Genomic DNA, 20,853 nt, shown 5'->3' with positions numbered 1-20,853 from the left:
CTTAATAAAATGTCTTAAACAAAATTTAAACATGTTTTTCTTTGTGCACTACTGGAGAGTGAGTGAAAAGGAGAACGAGTGAACGCGTCTATCTAACAGCCCTACAGACTTTATCACTAAACTTCCACTGATTACTAGGAACATTTTATTGGAAAAGTGAAAGGAAAAGTAGTCCAGAAAAGGAACTTGAAACCCAAAAGGGGGAATATATAATTTTAGTGATTTCTGAAACCTATTCTTCGCCTGCAAAGTCTGCATCAGGAGTACCATTTCTGGATTTTGGCAAGAAAAGGACAATTGATTATTTGTTATGGCCAGGATGAAATGTCTTGAAATTTTGGATAAACTTTTTTCTGTCTCATCGTCCCTTTTTTTTAGCTTTCGATTTTATGTATGGATATACTGTGAATGTGCCTTATGTCAAATGTGAAGATGTAAAAACTATGCAGTGTGTATGATGACCTGTGATTAGATTTCTAACATAAATATCCATGCTCCAACTGAGACTAAAGTTTGTTCACCATTATTCACTCTAGCAAAATGTCCCTTCTTAATTGAGTGTTTTAGAAAGGAAGACCTGTTTGTTCTTCTTCAACAGCCATATAACATAATTCACTGTAAGGCCAATGAGTCGTGTCAATAATGCATCAGAGGCTTATGTCAATTATACTTAATAAACACATATATTGAATATGTTTCAGCCCATACACTGCTCAGTGCAATACACTAAACCTGATACACAACAATGTCCCAGAAACGTAACGACATTGTGGCTGGCAGCTTTGTTCAATAATTTACAGAAGGCAGGTAGTCAGAAAATGGCAAGTTAGAGGTGGACATCCGCATGGTGGTGTGCCCCATGATTCTCATGCCCCTGTTTCCTCTGGTGTCCTTCAGGGATGCCTGGTAATACTTAGAGCTGGAAGGCACCATGCTGGTTCTGCCTACATGAAGATGACCTGGTGAATAGCCTAGCTCCCACCTCACTCCTGCACCACTGTCCATGCATGGAAATGCAGGAAGGATCCAAGGCATTCCATTGTGGAGAGAACTATAATACTCCCTAGGATTAACTTCTCTCTGGTTCACATACAACCTCCAGCTAAGAGGAATGTCCAGGATTTACTGTTTGCCAAGGTACAATGCGTGTGCAAATCAGGAAAGTGAATCCTAGGGATTACAGAGGAGTCCAAAGGAGTGATGCTGATGAGTTCTGTATGCCCCTCCGTAGGGCTCAAGGAATCCCTGGGTTTCACCCAGCCTGCTGCATAAGTGCGGTGAGCCAATGGGAACCCCACCTGAACTGTTGAGCTAAGGTACAGTAGTCTGCTGCCACCTAGAGCTGACTGGCACTACCACCACCCCAGCACCGCCCTGGAAGAGGAAGATATGGCTATTTCCCCATCTAATTACTAGACAAACTTGCCTGTAAACTGTATTTTCATTTATGGCCTTGAAGCGGGTGGTGGTACCTTGGCAGGTCCAGGCTACCGCATCTTTCAGCAAAGATCAATAAAGGGTCCTACACAACCTATGGGATAAAATGTTGCACACCTAACTCAAGCTATCAACTGTCTTCCTTCCTGAGCAACTTCACAAAGTATTAATCACATATTCAATGATGGGAGCGCTAATTTTTTTACAGATGTGGGTCATAGAAATATTTGTAGAACATATCTTGTAAAATACATATGCCTCTAAAATGAATAGTGTGCTGAGAGTACATACCCGCACTATAATTCTGTCAGAGACACAAGCTGCCAGTAAATACGAATGGTCCTGAGTGGCACCGTACAGGCCAACCACCAACTTGAAGTACCTAGAATAAATGAAAACACTGTAACCACATCATATCTAAATCCAAAACAATACAGTGCAAGGTTTTTTTATCAGTGTCAGTTAATTCAGCAATGTTTACAAATAACATGTTTTCGGATTAACCTGCAAGTTTTGCTTCACTGAATAATACCCCAAGCTGAATATTCCTAGCTGAGAAATTATTCATATTTTTAAATGTTTCCTATTGCCCTTCCTGTTCATATCTTGCTCTGGTTCCGAATGGAAGATTGCTTGCACCAGTCAAACCTCCATTGCTTTGTTTCTTATAGAGTAGGGTGTAATGATCACAAGAAAAGAGAACATCTGGAGATGTGGACTTTGTGTATTGTATAGTTTGCCTGATGAGTGGATGCGATTATCGTTACGTTCTAAGAAATCGCAGAAATATGAGTAATTGTGTGAATACGTGAGATGGACTGAGTAAACACGCTGAAGAAGGTTTCATGTAATTGTGTAGAGCCGCAGAATGTAGAAAGGTTTATTGTCCAAACACCATTTGCAACCACAGTACTGATACTGGGGAAACTGCTTCCTCCCGAGCATGCATTTGGAAAGAGAAACTGTGACCAGTTACCAGTCAACAATAGAAGGGACTGTCTTCAGCAACTGTGGGAATTAATGAGGAATTGGCAGAGGCTTCTCACGAGTCACCCAAGAACCTAGATTGAATGGTTTAGTCAGGGCCATGTTGAGGATTCATCTATGTTGAAATATGCTTGTCTCATTTATTATGTTCTTTCTCGTGAGGTACTTAAACGTTTCTGTGATACCTCTCATAGTCTCTACGCCACACACTAGCTTAATTTTGTTTTCTGTAGATGTGGCCTTTAGAGCTGCCTATGGTACCTCATACGAGACCTCATTGATGGTTTACCCATGTCACACAGTGCCCTTTTCCGCTGCTTAACCCTATCTCTGTTAAGGCCAGTGTTCTCTCAGCAGCTTCTTCCCACTGTTTCTTAATGCTCAAACTATTAAATATGGTAACAACATGATTCTTCACTTAGTTCATGTCGCAATTCTGATGGTGCACAACACCATAAATCTCATTTTGTATTGCAACAAATTCTTCCCCGGTTCAAAAGCCTTAAGTTACACGTGTGTACACTTATCTTAGTTCCTTTCTCTCTTAAGTCTTTCTAATTTATTGTTTGCCATGAATGGTGACACTGGACAAAAAAAAACATGTGCAGAGATGGTATGTTACAGTTGGCGGCAAAATAGGCTACTATCTTTTTAATTTAGCATACAGCAGAACGACAGACTGTGCAAGTGATATTACATATAATCAATCTCGGTGTAACAAATGCAGCAGTTAAAAGTATGAAAACTGTGAGGAAACTCTTTTAAATCGTTTTTTTTTTTTTTTGCCTGGGGGAACTCATAGATGAAAATCATTAGATTTTACTATAGTGAAGTGCATCCTCTCCACTGGTATGAAAATATAACACGTACCATGTAGAACGTTTTTAATGACCCATATTATATATGTGGGTCATGCTGGGAGTGATTAATCAAGGTGCCACCTATGTCTTCTTAATGTGTTCTAGATGGGATAGAGCGATTCTGGTGGTGAATATTTGTGAGTAGGACACCTTAGGTCAGAGAAACAAAATACACTATATATGTGAGAAAACAGGGCTGATTGCAGAGGCCCATAACTTTTTGCCCCCATTTTTCACTTTTTGCTGCTGTTTTTCTGACTCTTATGGTGCCCTGGATACTTCTAACCAGTCACAGGGCCTGTGCTCTGTGTAAAATGAGTATGCAAATTAGGCTAATTATAATTGGCTAAGTCAACCTACCTATAAGTCCCTAGTATATGGTAGGGCATGCAGGTTTAGGGACCCCAGCATAGGTGGTACACCTATAGGTGCACTGCTGAGGTGTCCAGTGTCATTTTAAAGGCAGGCCTTCCAAAGTCTTAAACTACCTTATTTTTACATATAAGTCACCCCTAAGGTGTGTCCTATGTGCCCCTAGGGCTAGGTGCCATGTAACTATAAGCAGGGGGTCTCGCTGAAGAAAATCTCTAGAAAAACGACTACGTCCGAAGGTAAACATTTGACCAAGGCCTCCTGCAAGCCGAGCAGGGTTCCATTGCGGTCGGCCTCAAACTTTGACTTTGCCCCAGTCAAGGTGCGACCAGATGACCAGATTGGCGCTCTTCGTTTCTAAGCGCTAAAAAGCATTAATTCTTTAAAAATTAATATCTCCGGCTCCCTTTATCCAATTTTATTCGTTTTGGTGTCATTTTAAAGATAAAAATATAATAAATTTTTATACATTGGTGTTAGATTTTTATTGTGTTGTGTGTTTTACTTATTTACTGTTTTGTGATTTTTAAAAGCTTTACGCATATGTCTCCTAAATTAAGCCTTGTCGCTCGCTGACAAGCTACTAAGGGTTGAGCTGTATTTAATTTATTGAGACCTAACTGGACCTAAGTGGAGGTTAGTGGCCTATTGCTAAGTAAAGGTACCTACCTGCCCTTACCAATAATCCATTTTCCAACAATATAGTTTTATGCTAGAAAGATACATAACTCACAGTAACCAACGAATTACATTGGGAGCATATATTTTGTGTGACACCTCACTATTTTCAGAATTGCCTTTAATCCAATGCAAGATAAATCAGATGCTGTGAATGGATGAATAAATAAGATAGTGAGTCCAGTGGCCATGGTTACAATATTATTGTTCCCGACAATCAATAGGAGAAATACAAACCTATCACATAATGTAAGCGAGATAGTGTTTTTTTCATTGGTCCTGACATTTCCAGATTTTCATTTCAATGCAGGTATCGCTGTTGACCAGTGCCAGCTTTAGGTGGTGGGGTGCAGGCGCACTGGAGGCTGACCTGGAAGGGGGACACGAACCTCTGGGGGGGCGCTATTTTGAGCAATAACTTTCAATTTTAAAACATCTGTTGTAGAGTTCATTGTGCGACCAGCTTTCAGGGAGCATTTAAAATGTCAAGATAACTCTAGTGATTAATGTTACTGCTACAGAGAGAGATCGGAGTATTGTTCAGTGGCAGTTTTTACTCGCTATACAGTAGCACATAGGTTAATATGCCTGCTGCAAAGAACAGATCTGTATTTTATGGGTCTAGATGAGTGGATTAGTAAAGCCAACCTTTACCTGTGCTTTAAAACAAATGAAATGTTTCTGAGAGAAGGGATATGGAGAGATGAGGGACACTTTTGCCAGATGGTAGTGAGGGAATCTGCAGCAGAGGCCAAGGGGCGGGTGCCAAAAAACTATGTTGCACCGGGCCTCACCAGCACTAACGCCAGCCCTACAGTTAATTATGCTCTATACTTGAGGTGCACTCTACAGCATGTGCCAAAGACTGAGCATATCCCACCCCTGAAAGGATGTAATTGAGGATACAGTGATTTAGGCGATTGATAGGAGCATTAGTCTTCACATTTGATTCTATAATATTAGCAAAGCTCTCAAAACCTCAGAGCTATCATAAAGATTGTTTACTGCTTCCTGTCAGCCAGAAGCTCTACCTTTTATATCTGCTAAAAGAAACAACAGAAACAACCCCTATTTCAACCTGGCACTGAGTGCAAACTTTGAGTTACCTTTGGTCCGGGTTTGGTTTGCCCTTCTTGCGCATGTTATTAGCCGTGGTCTCACTGAAATGCAACCGTCCCAGTGTTATTTTTGTAACTTGGTCTCCTGGCAAATCAACTCTGCAAAACAAGTAAACAAATGAGCTTGTGCAGTAAGTCTTCTATTTCATTCTCAATCACTAAAGTTTAAAATCAATGAATGTTGGTCAATGATTTGGTTATTGAAATAAGTTACTCTCAATCTACATGCAACACTTCCGCCAACAAAGATAGCATCCAACATCACAGCCACAGTATACATCTGGGACATTTAACTATTTTGGAAAACAACCTGATTTAGAAGTCTAACTTCAGTCCTGGAAGTGGAAGAAATTCCATGGGAATCCACAATTTGGTAGAGAGAAGTGGCAAAAAGGGGGTGAGGAAGAGAAGGGCAGGAACAGCACATGATGGGTGGAGTAACAGTCAGTCTATAGACTTTCAGTACCTATGCATTGTTTTTACACAGTCGACTAGCCACTAAACTGAAAACACAGAGAAATGCTGTAATAAAGGTGCTCTAGGTTACTTTGGTCGACTTCCATGAAACCTATGGAAGTAGCTTGATGTATCAAAGACCATCGGCAAATTGTCCCACAGTTCCTATGGTACTCTCACAGAGACTGAGATGGGTGCATAACAAATTTATGTTGTCACTACTTGTCAGCAATATCCACTCGCTGACCTTATTTTCTATTTATCAGTTACAAATGAGCCACAAATACATTTGATGAGTAAGACTCTTGTTGACAGATCTATCAAAATGGTACTTACATCCATGTACAATCCTCCACTCAGATTTTCTGGTGATCCCTGCAAGAAAGCACCTGTTTGGCATGGTTAGCCCCCAATTTTGCCTCGTATCTGATATAATTTCGACTGAAAGTGCACTGGGTTCCTGCTAACCAGGCCCCCCATGCCAGAGCTATTTCCCCAAAACTACATAGTCATTTCCCCAATTGGTAAAATCTTTAGCCCCCTGTGTAAGTCCCTAGTAAATGGTTCCCCTGGTACCTAGAGCCTGAGGTACTAAGGATGGACCCCAAGGGCTTCAGCACAAATTGTGCTACCCTAAGGGACCACTCACCAAGCATATAACAGGCTGCCACTGCAGGCTGCGTGTCTTGGTGCAGATAAAAGTGAAAGCACAACATGGCACACAGCCTGTGTGACATGTCCCCCACCACTGCATATAATATATGTAACCCTTCTAGAAGGCCTTACAGCCCTAAGTCAGGGTGCATTCTATTACATGTGAAGGCATATCTGCACAAGCAGACATGCCTCTGCTATGTCTTTATCAATTCTCAGACATAGTGAGTGGCCTGGGAAGCCATTTTAAGAAGACATGCAGGACACTGGTCACTATGAGTTCCCCAGCTACATGATGGCTTCACTGAAGATGGGGATGTTTGGTATCAAACATCTCGTATTGGTGAACCCACACTGATGCCAGTGTTGGATTGACTAATACATGCACCCAGAGGGCACCTTATAGGTGCCCCCTGAAAACCTACCAGCTACTAGTGTGTTAACTGACTTGTCCTGACCAGTTCACCCACCTTATCCACGTTTCTGACCCCCTAAGGTGAGAGCCAGTACTTTCGGGGTCTAGAGACAAAAGCCTGCACTGGTTGGGGGTGTTTACACCTCCTTCAGGCAGGATGGACATTCCTGGGCAGAATCTTCAAAGGCCTAGCCACCTTTGTAATGTGGTCTGGTCTCTCCAGATCGCAGAGATGACCAACCCTCCTGTCCTGACGCCACTTATGACAGCAAGACAGGCAGGTCCCACCTCTTAGGAGCTGAAGTGGACACCTCTTTTTAAATTCCTCCATCTTTGTTTGGAAGGAATTAGGCCTCTAGGGGCAGGGTTATGCCTACTTTCCAATGGAAGTGGTTATAGAAAGGGTATAGTCACCCTAAAGATGTGCAATGCCCCAGCACCCAACCAGCCCCCTGCTGGCGAGGGTGTACTGTGGGTGCTGTCTTAGAGCTTGCCCACAACTTACCTTAAACCCAGGAGATAAGTCTTGTAAGTCGCTGAACTCAACGTGTTTGCTGACTTTGATTTCCTCCCATAGGTTAGCAGTGAAGAACTCTGAACTGTCCATTTTTGCAAGTGAAAAGTATTTATGCATAAAAATGTACTTATCATCAGTCATGGATTTATTATTTGAGTGTGTATCTCATTTATTGCCTCTGTGAGTATAAAATATGCTTAGCACTACCCTCTGATAAGCCTAACTGCTCGCTCACACTACCACAAAATAGAGTATTAGTCATATTTACTTTGCCTCTGCAAAGCAATTGGGATCCACTTGACTCTGCATGGTGTACGTCTTTTTAGTGCACCATATAGAGAGCCACCTTCCTACTCCTCCTTTGAATCCAAGCAATATCCTTCAAACTGTACTCACATATAAAGTGTACTATAAAAGTTTATCCACTGATTTACGGATACTATCATGTTCAAACCATGCTATCTTCAATGTAAAGGAAGTCCTTGCAAGCACAAACCAATAGAGGCAGTAACCATTCGAATTATGATACTCTGTTTAGGAGTTCATAAAAAAATTATGCTGGAATACCCATCCTGAGTTCAGCTACGCTTATAATGCATTTTTTTGTTACATATGTTTCTGAAAGTACAATTGTCAAATTTTCTTTGTAGTGAATCCTAGCTTGTTTTAACTGGATAACAGGAGTTAGCTTAGCCTTAGGCTTGAAAACTCGTGCCCCCGTCACCCAGTGACTTTTAACCTACTTAGCTTGCTATGTATTAGTCCATTTAATTATTTATTTCCTTTAAAATGGCGGCCTTGTTTATAGTTAGGCCACTTGTTATGGGTTCTATTATCAGTGTCACTGCGCCAAGGCGTCAAGATCAAGCACGAAAGACAAACATACAGTAGGCATTCACACTTAGGGATTTTCCCTCTCTATACTTTCGAGGGATTGTTGATATTAATTGCCGTCCCAAGCATGCCTGTTATCTATTGTTATGAATAACACTTATGTCAGGGGACCTTGTAGATCTGTATAAATACAACACACTTTTAGACAGATAATCAGAGGGATTCCGACTAGAGGGCATCACCACCATCGCTGATACCGATGCTGCATTCATCTTGACGCTGACCCAGTCTTCGTGTCCCTGCGGAGTCTGAGATAGAGACCTCATTCCAAGGTAACAAGGGTTGGGGGCTCCTCTCATGGACATGGCTTTGGCAGATTAGGTTTAACGAACCCAGCTCTCCTTTTAGCTCTCCTTTTAGGTATGAGGTTAGACCTACTCTCCTTAGGGTATTAGGGCTTATTAGATTTTATACATATACATATATTTCTTTCATATATTGCATAATGGTGGGGGTCTTTATAACAATGACTCTCCTCTTCACAATACTGTTGCTTGGTATATTCATTATCCTAATCATTGCAGTTCATGCAACTTATCACAAATTGCAGTTATGTTGAATAAAAACTATTATAACTTCACTGCATCTGTGTTATTGCCTTTGTTTGTATGAGACATAATAAATCTGTGAGAAAAGGGTAATTTCCGTTTAAAAACGACAACCCTGAGAGATCTTACTTTGAGTCCATGCGTAAGCGACTGCTATAAATCACCTTTTACTATTGTGTTTCTGGTGAGGTACTGCTAGTAAGCCGGTAAGGTTTGGACAACAGTTACAACTAGTTGTAGGAAGAAACTTAGTCACCTACAAACGAAAGTACTGTCATCCTGAGACCAGCAGTCTTGCTCAGAGCAAGAGTCCAAACTACGACATGGTGCCACCAACGATGGTGTTTAGGCACTAATTTACGAATACCCTGACTATCACTGTCTCACAGACAACAGGTACCCTCAGTACCATTATACGGAGACGTCCGTGGTCTTTGGGAGAATCCTCCTCAGCCAAACAGGTAACACCTAATTAGGCTGTAGGTTGTTCGAGCTCGAACTCACAAAAGGAAAAACTTCCCCTATTTTTGGTGTTCCGTTTCTCTAAACAACTATGGCTAATACCATAGACATTCCTGCAAATGCTAGACATGCACTTACACGACATTTATTAGCGCATGGCCTTACGGAAGAGGGCGGGGATGTTACTATGATTATAGAAGCGAGTGAAGCCTACCAAACAGAAACATTTTACTGTTGGGTTGCCTTTCCTGAGGCTGACCAACGGACGCACACATTTCACACATATGACATTGCGGACGTACCCGTAAGATACGAAGCATACCAGTATCATGAAATATCGCTCACATATCAAGAGCATCAGAACTGGTTTGAAGGCGCCCTACCACATGTACTACGACGGGTGAGGCTAGGTCCTTTAAGTAATGAAGGGCCTACATGGCCTATGTTTGCCACATATACACCTCACCCAGGCATACAGACTATGCCGATTGTAGATTTAAGAATATTATATAATGAGTTAGTGGCATTATATAGACGATTAGTCCAGTTCGTAATGCGAACATTGAACACTACACCAGCGCGTCCAGCACCGCCAGTAGCTGGTGGATATCAATTGGCTACTGGGATTAATCCACAAACAGTGCATACCATTATGGGTAAAGTGCCCTCGGATCGAGAAAAAATACCGTTCTGGATTCCTCAGAAAACAAATCAGCTGGAAGCTGTGTTCCCCCATACGGGGCCACAGGAGAAACATAGATTGCTCACTATGTGCTTGCCATTCGGGATGGTTCCCTCGGTGGATGAATGTGCCACTTGGGGTACAGTCTTCGCTGCCGTTTATACTACCACACATGGTACCCCTACGCTTGCCAATTTACCGGAAGTGTGGAAACAAATACAAAATGAGCATGGGGCTGCACCGGCCCTAGATCTGGGGATGAAATTGATGCGTAACTTTGACGCCGTCTCCTCGATAATATTAAGTAATATTAAAGGGGAGGCAGTGGCACTGGCGATACGCCAGCGTCTCCGGGAAACTCCACATGTGGAAGAGGAGAGACAGCTACCGAAAATAATATCTGATACCTATACTAGTATAGGACGGGATGGGCTGGGAGCCAAACCTAAAAAATTGGACATGTTGAGTACCACCCATAAGGAAGGTACAAAGCAAGCACAAGAGGGCTCTAAAAAGCGATGGGACAAACAAAAAGATTTCAAAGATAGGAGAAATAAAAGAGCTGATTCTCCACATCTGGAGTACTCCGAAAGGAGGTATAATCTCAGGAATAGGGATAACATTAGAACTCCAGACAGGTATACTGATTCACGTCCTTCTTGTTCCTTTCAGGACACACCGGATAGACGTAGCGAGAGAGGGGGCCGTCAAGATCGACGTCCGGAATACGTGAAAGAAAAGAAAGACTCGCCGCAGTCTACCATTAAAAAAGAAGAAAAGAGTCCTCAGCAAAAGCCACAATTTAAAAAGAAGAAAGTGGCAGCACTGACTGTTAAAAATGCCAGTAGTATTGAGAACACTGTTGAGGAACAAGAGGTGGGCGGTGACTCTGTTGGACAGCGCGGCAGAGGTCACGATATGTCGCCAGAGTCTGAAAGATCATCTGGTTGCGACAGCAACTAGCGATTACATCGCAGTTGAAACGGCGGATGGCCGCGTTCTCCCACCCGATCGGGTTTATGATTTAACAAATCAGATAGAGGGGGACGTGGAACGCATTATTAGTGTAATATTTTGGGATGAACTTACTAGTGATATCCTGTTAGCCGAGAGAGACTGGCCACCTGAACATGTCTGCAAGCTCCCACATGGGGAAGATGTCATTTTGCCTTCTTTCTCCGATCTTGTTCCAGAGGCAGACAAAAAAGCCTATGCTGCTGAATGGGCTTTAGCGCAGGCACCTGCATTATACCGTAATCATGTAGGTTGGGACAAGGACTCTCCTTGTCATGTTATTCCCGTTCGGTCTACACCACACCCGCAGCCACAATACCCTGTTAAACATGAAGCAAAAGCTCCAGTGACGGAGATACTGTCACAACTTGAATACCAGGGAGTAATTGAGCCCTGTACATCGGCAATGAATAATCCGCTATTTCCCGTTGCGAAACCTGATCATTCATATAGAATAGTGGTTGATTATAGACACTTGAATAGTCATACACGCACATATGCTATACAAAATTCACACAGCACAGCACTGATTAATAATATAGTGCGTAAAAAATACAAAAACTACATTGGATATATCTAATGGATTTTTCTGCCAGAATTTAGCACATGAAAGTAGAGACCTAAGTGCATTTTCCTTTGGCTCTCAGAAACACTTTTGTCGTTTACCCCAAGGCTATAAAAACAGCCCAGGACTGTTTTTGGCCCGTGTAACATCAATCTTGCACGAGCTTGATTCTGAGGCATTATCCTATGTGGATGATATCTATCTCACTGATGACACCCTTGACATTCATCTTGCAAGGGTCGATCGGATAATTCTGGGATTTGCTGCCTTCGGATATAAATGTAATTTTAAGAAAAGCAAGATAGCCTTTCTTAGTGTATTGTTCCTAGGATATGAGCTATCGAACGAGGGGAAGAGCCTGGCCCCACACTTCCTCGAAAAGTGTGCTCAGCTACAGCCTCCGAACACGCTTAAGAAATTACAGTCATTACTGGGTTTCTTTAATTTTGGCAGAACATACATTCCAGATTATGCTGAACGCGTCAAGCCACTATATGACTTAATTCAGCCCAATTTTTCTAGCAGGCGATGGACAATTGCACACACACACATCCTTAAGGACATACAACGGGACATGCTGGAGGCTAGACACTTGTACACATGTGACAATAAAACGAATTTGGTCATCAGAATAATAGCTGGTGCCCTTGGATTTACCTATGTCACCTTTAATGAGGGTGACACGGTGCCGATAGCATACAAATCACATTTGTACTCCAATGCAGAGAAACGTTTTGCTCCTACTGAAAAAATTCTGACAGCAGTTCAGATGGCCGTCATAAAGGAGAGGCCACTTGCCCAGGGGAAGCGCATTATTGTTGTCTCCCCGGTACCGGCCTTAGAGGCTGTCACTAAAGCGAGCGTTCCCAACGCTAAGGCGTTACATCCACGCTGGATTCAATGGGCAACGTCTCTGATCGCCACTGATGTTGATTATGTGTTTGACCCAAGACTTCAGACACAAGAATTTCTCCAGTATGAACAGGAGTACCCCGCTCCCTTACACATATTGCCAATAGACAGTTATGATACCATCATTTATACTGACGGATCGGCACAACCGGCTGTGGGTACTAAACATCAATACTCAGCAGCTTGCGCAGCCGTGTGCGGGGTAATGGAAGACGGAGTTTTCCATCCTCATAATACCTACACTCAGACCTTAGGGGACTGCACAGCCCAGTTGGCCGAGCTTAAGGCTCTTCTTCTAGCGCTCGAACATTCAGAGCCAGGAACACGGACTTTGATCGTCTGTGATTCGTATTACTGCGTCCAGTCATACAATGAATACCTCAATCATTGGAAACTGAACGGGTTTAGAGATTCTAAGGGGAACACCATTAAACACAAAATGTTGTGGGGAAGGGTGGCTGATCTTAAGGATAAGCTGCCATGTGTCCATGTAGTTCATACATTAGGGCACCAACGTGTAGGAATACATGTTGCCGGTAATACATTGGCTGATGAAGCAGCCAAAGCATCAGTAGCTACGGCTTCTGTGGCTGCAGTGACTCGTTCTCGGACGAAGTTGGATAATGAAATACTGATTGCCGTTAAAGCCTCGGCTGCCGGCAAGACCCTTCCGAAAAGATACCCTACGAAATATACCTATCATATCAGTGCAGAGAATGTTGCTTTTGGAACAATTCCTGATGTTGGTGATCGAGTGATCCGAAATGAAGACCAAAGATTGGGGCTGATTACAGCTGCACATGAGGGTGTCGCTTCTGCACATTCTGGTATACAGGCCACTATCACCATTCTACAACAACGGTACTGGTGGCCTGGTCTATGCAGACGGACTAAACAGTATGTCCTTTGCTGTGACATTTGTCAGCAGATTAAGGGCTCAAATATCAGACGCCCTCCGCAGACATCTCTCTTAGTGTCAGACAAGCCACTCCATTGTGTGTACCTGGACCATTGTGGTCCCTTGCAACCTGATGGTGCATACTAATACATTTTAGTGGCTGTAGATTCCTGTTCTAGATTCCTGTGGGTATGGCCACAGCGGTCGGCTGACGCCCGGACTGTTATAAAAGATTTGCTGATCTTTGTCGGTACATATGCGGTTGCAGCATTCCATTTGGACCAGGGCCCTGCATTTGCCTCTAAGGCTTTCAGGGGCAACATGAGGACAATGGGTGTTGAACTCCATTACTCCTCACCATACCATCCCGAGGGAAATTCGGTCGTGGAGAGGCGGAATCGTGATCTAAAGCAGTCCTTAACAGCTCGAGTATTAGGTTCAGGCCGCAGTTGGTTACATCACCTATATGGGGTCCAGAGAGCACTGAATAATCTGCCAAGACGGTCCTTGGGGGGAAAGTCTCCATATGAGGTTCTCTTTGGGACAACTATGTATGTCCCCGATCTTGATGCCCCTGGTATGGTGGCAGCAGAAACACCATTTGACATAAAAGAACGTCTCGCTGTTTTACAGGAGCTTCAACAATTCCGTGATGATAAATCATCTGCAAGTGCTGACACCTTGGGAATAAGGGACTTGGCGAAAACTTCGACTGGCTGGATTCCTAACGTTGGGGATCTGGTTTGTGAGAAGATCGCTGTGAAAAAAGAGTTTGGTCCATCATACAGAGCACCTGTACTGGTCTTGGGGATAAAAGGCACCAGGACTGTCATCCTTCCACCGTTGTCTGGTTCCAAATCAAACAGATTCATCTCCATTGATGACGTCAAATTACACCATGTGGCCGATTCTTCACAGTAGACCAGGAGGTCCCTTGGGTAGTTCCCGATCCCCTCTCACTACCCAACAGGACATCCCTCTACATAGTAGGATGACCATCGCTACTACTGACTATGCAACTATGTCAGCTGCTGTTCCAGACACTTCCTCGAACATGGGGAGGGCGGAAAATGAACTTTTGTTGGTTCCAGTAACAACTTCGGAGAACACCCCGCTACAGGATTTGGCTGTATTTTACACAAACACTTCCACGACTAATAACGTTGTCTATCAAGAACTTCCACGAGCAGTGGATGAGAATTCGATGGGTCCTGTGTTTGCGGAGACTTCCTCTGGCTATTTTGTAGACATTGATGATTTTTCTTCAGATTCATCCTCTACTGAGACTGAAAAACTTTCGAGAGGTAGCAAATTCTATTGATGGCTTAAGAAGAACTATTTGATATATCCATGGAACTATCTCTGGTTCTGTTTGACATTTATTGCATTATTTTTATGGATTGGGTTTGTGACTGTTTTCTTTTTACTAATTAATGGTCACTATATTGCTGATCGCTCCTCAGTGGAGCCTGTTGATGTAATTTTAACACCACATCATTCATCACATAAGGTCCGACGTGATTTGTCCCCTGTCAATATTACAGCTATTCCAATTCCTGATGGGATTGTTTGGGACAAAGTTCCGTTCGATATATACGGGCCTACAGAGATAATTCAAATACCATACGTGTTCAAAATTTCTATGTCTGATGTTATTACACATAATGTTGTCTCTGATGATTGGGATGTCCAAACAGTTGATTCCATGCTAACTGAAATGAAGGACTACTCCGCTTTTGGAAGTGATGATGTGTATGATTATACAATGAATTATGGGGAAATGTTCTGCTATAACAATTGGGGACATCACTACCTGCACCGTGCAGCTAGATATAGGCCTCTCTTTAACTACACAAAATGGGAACATTGTTCAACACCACGGGTGGGGAGTCCAAAGTATTACTGTGACAAATTCACATACTTTTCTGGGCATGATACGAAGAAAGCTGAATCATATTATTTTAAATTACCTACAACACAATTTAGAAAACTCTTGCTAACAGATACAAAACTGATTTATTCAGATCCCTTTGTTTCCCGACTCTCGATTGAAGGTTATGAATATTGGAAGAACACTATCGATTTGAAGAGTGTATGGGGAACACAAGATTGGCAAATACAGGGTAGGGAGGCTTTGTTTTGAGCTTGCTTAATTCCTGTGCAAATTATTGTTTTTGAATGACACTGTTGAGCAGACATCATGTCTGGGGTTAGCAAAAATTAAAGATCTAAACACGCCCAATATTCCTACAACGACAACATTTAGAGATTGGCAACACTTTCTTAATGTTTCAGAGGACAGGCTAGATACATTGGTTAAGGCTGGTGTTTATAATTCTTCACTTTCCCGTCCCGGGGGATGGTTGGTATGGCCCACCGACACTGATGAGTGTCAGAGGCGTTTTTTGAACTCTTCAAGGGGTTTTTCCATTCATAGGCCAGACCCTCTCTTTCTATCAGGTCAACATACTGGTATAATTACAACATACAGTGTGGGTAAGCTGTGCCAGCAGTGGGTGCAGACGAACACTTTAACAGCGGTTAAACAACACCTGAACACTCTTTCTGACAGTATAGATTTACAAGATTTCCTATTAGGTCCTAGGAAACAACGTTCGAAACGGTTTTTATATGCTATGTATAATGAAATTTGGAAACTTTCACAAATTGAGGCTGCTGCACGTTTACGGCAACTTGATAAGGAGAATTTGGAAAAAACATTGGCTGTTGTCGACAATGGCATGAACATGCTATCCAACAGGATTTATTCACTGTCGAATATAGTGTCATCTGCTATTGATATCACTCAGACTGATTTGTCCCGGTTATATCATGGGCAAACACAGCTGCGTTCCATCATGCAGCTGGGTTGGGCATTGCAGACGCTGAGAAGTGGCCACATTCCATAGAAATATATTAATGGGAGTGAACTATTCGCTGATTTTAATTTTTCCAGGGAACAAGAGACAATGGCTAAAAGGGAGGCTTGTTTCACCTTGCTTCAAGTAGAAAAATTTGATAAGTTGCCCTTCACGGTAGCAGAGAGTCCTTCAACTATCTGGCTCTTACACGCCATTATTAATTTACCGTTTTCGACCTTTCGTTTCTCGAGCTGCCTGAAACATCTTGCAGTGGGACGATATGAACGGCTAGGAGATAGCTTTATTAAGGAAGAGTGGGAGTTGCCCTTTGAGTATCGATGTCTGAACGGCGAACAGGAGGTCTTTCTTAGCGGAAGAGAATGTGAGACTACTGTTCGTCATTCCATGATATGCAAACAGGTGTCTCTTCACGGTCTTTGCAATGCGGGGTCGCAAATTTGGCCTGTTTTCTGAAGGGTACTCCCGTCCCCTTGATTCGTTCAGTGTTTCATGTACTTTCTAATGGGAGTTATGTTCTACTGAGCGATGACAGCTGTTGCGGCTTGCGACCTGGAATTGCCTACGCAATCTCAGTCACGAAGGTTGTTACGTGTTGTGGCCATGTTTTGTTTCCCCCCACATGAGAGATACAAGTATCTGAAATGTGGCCCCACATTGATACTATTAATGTGAACTATGACAAGTTGAGTAGACTGAAGGCGCTATTGTTTCAAAAACAGGTCGCCTTGACATCCGCAAAAGAGACGTATGCTCTCCAGATTGCGAGATCATCAGCCGAGATACAATCCCTTTTAAATACCGATTTCCCCAAACACTTTGGAGGGTTGGTATCCAGAATATTCAATGCTTCAAGCACAACTGGGATTGTTCATTTCTTTAAGGCTGTCGGGTCTGGTTTTGTGTCCATCTTCCAGACTATCTTCGGAGTCATCCCATCAGCCATCCATTCTCTCTTTTCCAGTGTGTTTGGTGGCTTTCCAATTATTTTGGCTTTAATTGGCGGACTACTACTGCTATTTTTTCTGATTCGCGGTGGTTGTTTTTTTTCAGCGACACAGAGCAATGGAGCCGCTCCCGTCAACCCCGCTGTGCTGTGAACGCATGGTTCGGATCTTCGGTACACCTTTGCTGGTGGAACTAGAGTTTGAGTGGTCATTGTCATTCCGGCCTCTACTCTGGTGTGTACAACCGGTGTTCCGCTGCATATGGTGTCTCTTTGAACATCTGCCTATGGTCTGTCTTGCTGTTGCACCAACATCTCCTGTGGACCACGAACTGCTGATGTCCCCGATGAGGGTTCATACACGGTCATGCCCCTTGAGACTGAGGTTGCTCCGCGAGGCCACCTATGAGCCTTCTGTTATACGATCTAACATGGATGAGGACGCTGCAGCGAGTGTCGATACACCGATGAATATGGCTCACTTCTGCTCTGTGGATCCGTTTGTCCGTCCAGCTCTCGATTTCACTTCAGATGATGTTGACTCATTTTTAAGATCCTTGAATGGTGACTTCGATGACATTCTTCAAGATCCTGCATATAGCACATAATTTGGTGAATTTGCTTGCCAGTTCCCGGTTCTAAAAACTAGCGATTATACTGAAAGTTTGCTATACTTGTCATGGTTGATATTAACATCTCTGAATGTTTTTTAAACGAATTTTAACACACAGCATTTATTTTTGTCATTAAGTACATTTTTTTTAGCTTGAGTTTTCGTTTTCGTTTTTTTGGCCTTTAGTTCAGTAGCAGCTTTTTTCGCGATTGGGTTTCTTTACCTTCATCATACCTGTTACGGCAATGGGGAGGGTGTAGTGAATCCTAGCTTGTTTTAACGGGATAACAGGAGTTAGCTTAGCCTTAGGCTTGTAAACTCATGCCCCCGTCACCCAGTGACTTTTAACCTACTTAGCTTGCTCTGTCTTAGTCCATTTAATTATTTATTTCCTTTAAAATATCGGCCTTGTTTATAGTTAGGCCACTTGTTATGGGTTCTATTATCAGTGTCACTTCGCCAAGGCGTCAAGATCAAGCACGAAAGAGAAACATACAGTAGGCATTCACACTTAGGGATTTTCCCTCTCTATACTTTCGAGGGATTGTTGATATTAATTGCCGTCCCAGGCATGCCTGTTATCTATTGTTATGAATAACACTTATGTCAGGGGACCTTGTAGATCTGTATAAATACAACACACTTTTAGAGAGATAATCAGAGGGATTCCGACCAGAGGGCATCGCCACCATCGCTGATACCGATGCTGCAGTCATCTTGACGCTGACCCAGTCTTCGTGTCCCTGCGGAGTCTGAGATAGAGACCTCATTCCAAGGTAACGAGGGTTGGGGGCTCCTCTCATGGACATGGCTTTGGTAGATTAGGTTTAACGAACCCAGCTCTCCTTTTAGCTCTCCTTTTAGGTAGGAGGTTAGACCTACTCTCCTTAGGGTATTAGGGCTTATTCCATTTTATACATATACATATATTTCTTTCATATATTGCATAATGGTGGGGGTCTTTATAACAATGACTCTCCTCTTCACAATACTGTTGCTTGGTATATTCATTATCCTAATCATTGCAGTTCATGCAACTTATCACAAATTGCAGTTATGTTGAATAAAAACTATTATAACTTCACTGCATCTGTGTTATTGCCTTTGTTTGTATGAGACATAATAAATCTGTGAGAAAAGGGTAATTTCCGTTTAACCACGACAACCCTGAGAGATCTTACTTTGAGTCCATGCGTAAGCGACTGCTACAAATCACCTTTTACTATTGTGTTTCTGGTGAGGTACTGCTAGTAAGCCGGTAAGGTTTGGACAACAGTTACAACTAGTTGTAGGAAGAAACTTAGTCACCTACAAACGAAAGTACTGTCATCCTGAGACCAGCAGTCTTGCTCAGAGCAAGAGTCCAAACTACGACACTTTATTTGCACACACTCCACATTATTATCTCTGCTGTTTCATGTATGTTCATTGTAAGTCCAATTGCATATTTTCTTTGTTTTTCAACACTCCCCTATCCATTTCAGACCCTCCATGATCCTTCGTTAGGGGAAACACAATGAAGGTTCATGAAAGTAATGAAACTGCAGACAAAACAAAAGTATGTTTATGTAGAATTCACATTTAGACTACCAGAGGGTCCTTAGGTGATACCAAAGATACCATATGTACTGGTAAAGAAAGGAGCCAAGAACATACCTTGAGGGAAGTTATGCAAAAAGCATGGAATTGTAGGAGACATGAGGGCTTCAGCGCAGGAGCACATTCCAAACATGTGCCATCAAAGATTAGGGTGTTGTGACCTGTGTAACATGGGTTTATGGAGATGGAGGCACACTTCCACTTATCAGTTTCCTAATCATGTGCCCTCTTGGGTACCAAACCTATAAGTAATGAAGCAAATTCCCTTCATTTATGTCTAGAATCAAATGTGGTAGCTTAATGTGGAAACCATGGTCTCTTCTGAACCGATTCATCATGACACTATGAATGGCTATGTATATACAGAACTTGGTTTATAATGTTGGAATAAGGTGGACGAAGTGTACATTTCCAGCCAGATTCCTAAATCCAGTGCTTGAAATGGAAAAATAAAAGTGCAGGTACTCTGTAACAGAGTACCTGCTTGTTTCTGAGAAGTGCCGGTACTCTCCAATTAAAAGTATTACGTTTTTCTTGAGAAGTGCAGGTACTCTACTTCTCCAAATAAAAAAGTACTGGTACTCCGTACCGGACAGTACCGGCCCATTTAAAGCACAGCCTAAATCTGTACTTGGTTTACTGTTAAATACTACCTAACATATTACAGGCAAAAAATTCCTTCTAACTTAAGTTGCACATAGTCTACAAGACAGTAAAAGCGTAAGGTTGGATAATTAAAAAAATTTAGCATAGCAAGAGGTTAGGTAAACAGCCAAGGCTTGTGGAAACGTGTTATATCCTGAAAAAGACAATACATGCATACAATAGGTGAAGATTCACACTAAAGTGGTAGATAAATCTAGTGTGAACACTCAAAACATTTGAACAGTCAAAAATACCATCAGAAAAAGCTACAGATCTCAGCCATTTTGGTTGAATGCTGGACAGCTTTTTCATCCAGATAACCTTCTAGGAGAGAATCTTCTTCCAATCAGATTTAGCATTAGGATTCACATCGATAAATATCTGAACTTTTAAGTGACTGATAGTATGACTTATAGCTTCAAAATACATGACAAACATTGTTTTCTGATCCATGCATTATTCTTGTGTTCTGAATTTCATTTTCCGTTCCTTTTTGCCCACACACAGTAACCTGCATGGGAACATAAGGGCATATACAAAGTACCTATTTTTACATGTTGTGTATTCCTTTACTAATTTGTTAGTTGGAATTTATTTCTACTATAAAGATGTGTGATACACTCACCTCGAATTACATTGTTTTTAATATATATATATATATATATATATATATATATATATATATATATATATATATATATA

General features: G+C 42.2%; 1 protein-coding gene across 2 annotated transcripts in view; it reads right to left on the bottom strand.

The window, feature by feature from the left end:
• Positions 1 to 20,853, bottom strand: part of MYRFL (myelin regulatory factor like) — a 689,165-nt gene that overhangs the window by 269,486 nt on the left and 398,826 nt on the right. For both annotated transcript variants that reach the window (XR_011202270.1, XM_069228327.1), the window contains exons 9-10: positions 5,441 to 5,551; positions 1,729 to 1,819 (exon numbers count right to left, since the gene is read on the bottom strand). Coding sequence is in view for 1 of the 2 variants with exons in the window: in XM_069228327.1 (XP_069084428.1) it covers positions 1,729 to 1,819; positions 5,441 to 5,551 (202 nt within the window). In the remaining variant the exon portion in view is untranslated. The remainder of the gene's footprint in view (positions 1 to 1,728; positions 1,820 to 5,440; positions 5,552 to 20,853) is intronic.

The sequence above is a fragment of the Pleurodeles waltl genome, chromosome 4_1 (assembly GCF_031143425.1).
Source record: "Pleurodeles waltl isolate 20211129_DDA chromosome 4_1, aPleWal1.hap1.20221129, whole genome shotgun sequence".
Classification (NCBI taxonomy): Eukaryota; Metazoa; Chordata; class Amphibia; order Caudata; family Salamandridae; genus Pleurodeles; species Pleurodeles waltl.
This window is presented reverse-complemented; position numbering and strand designations above follow the sequence as displayed.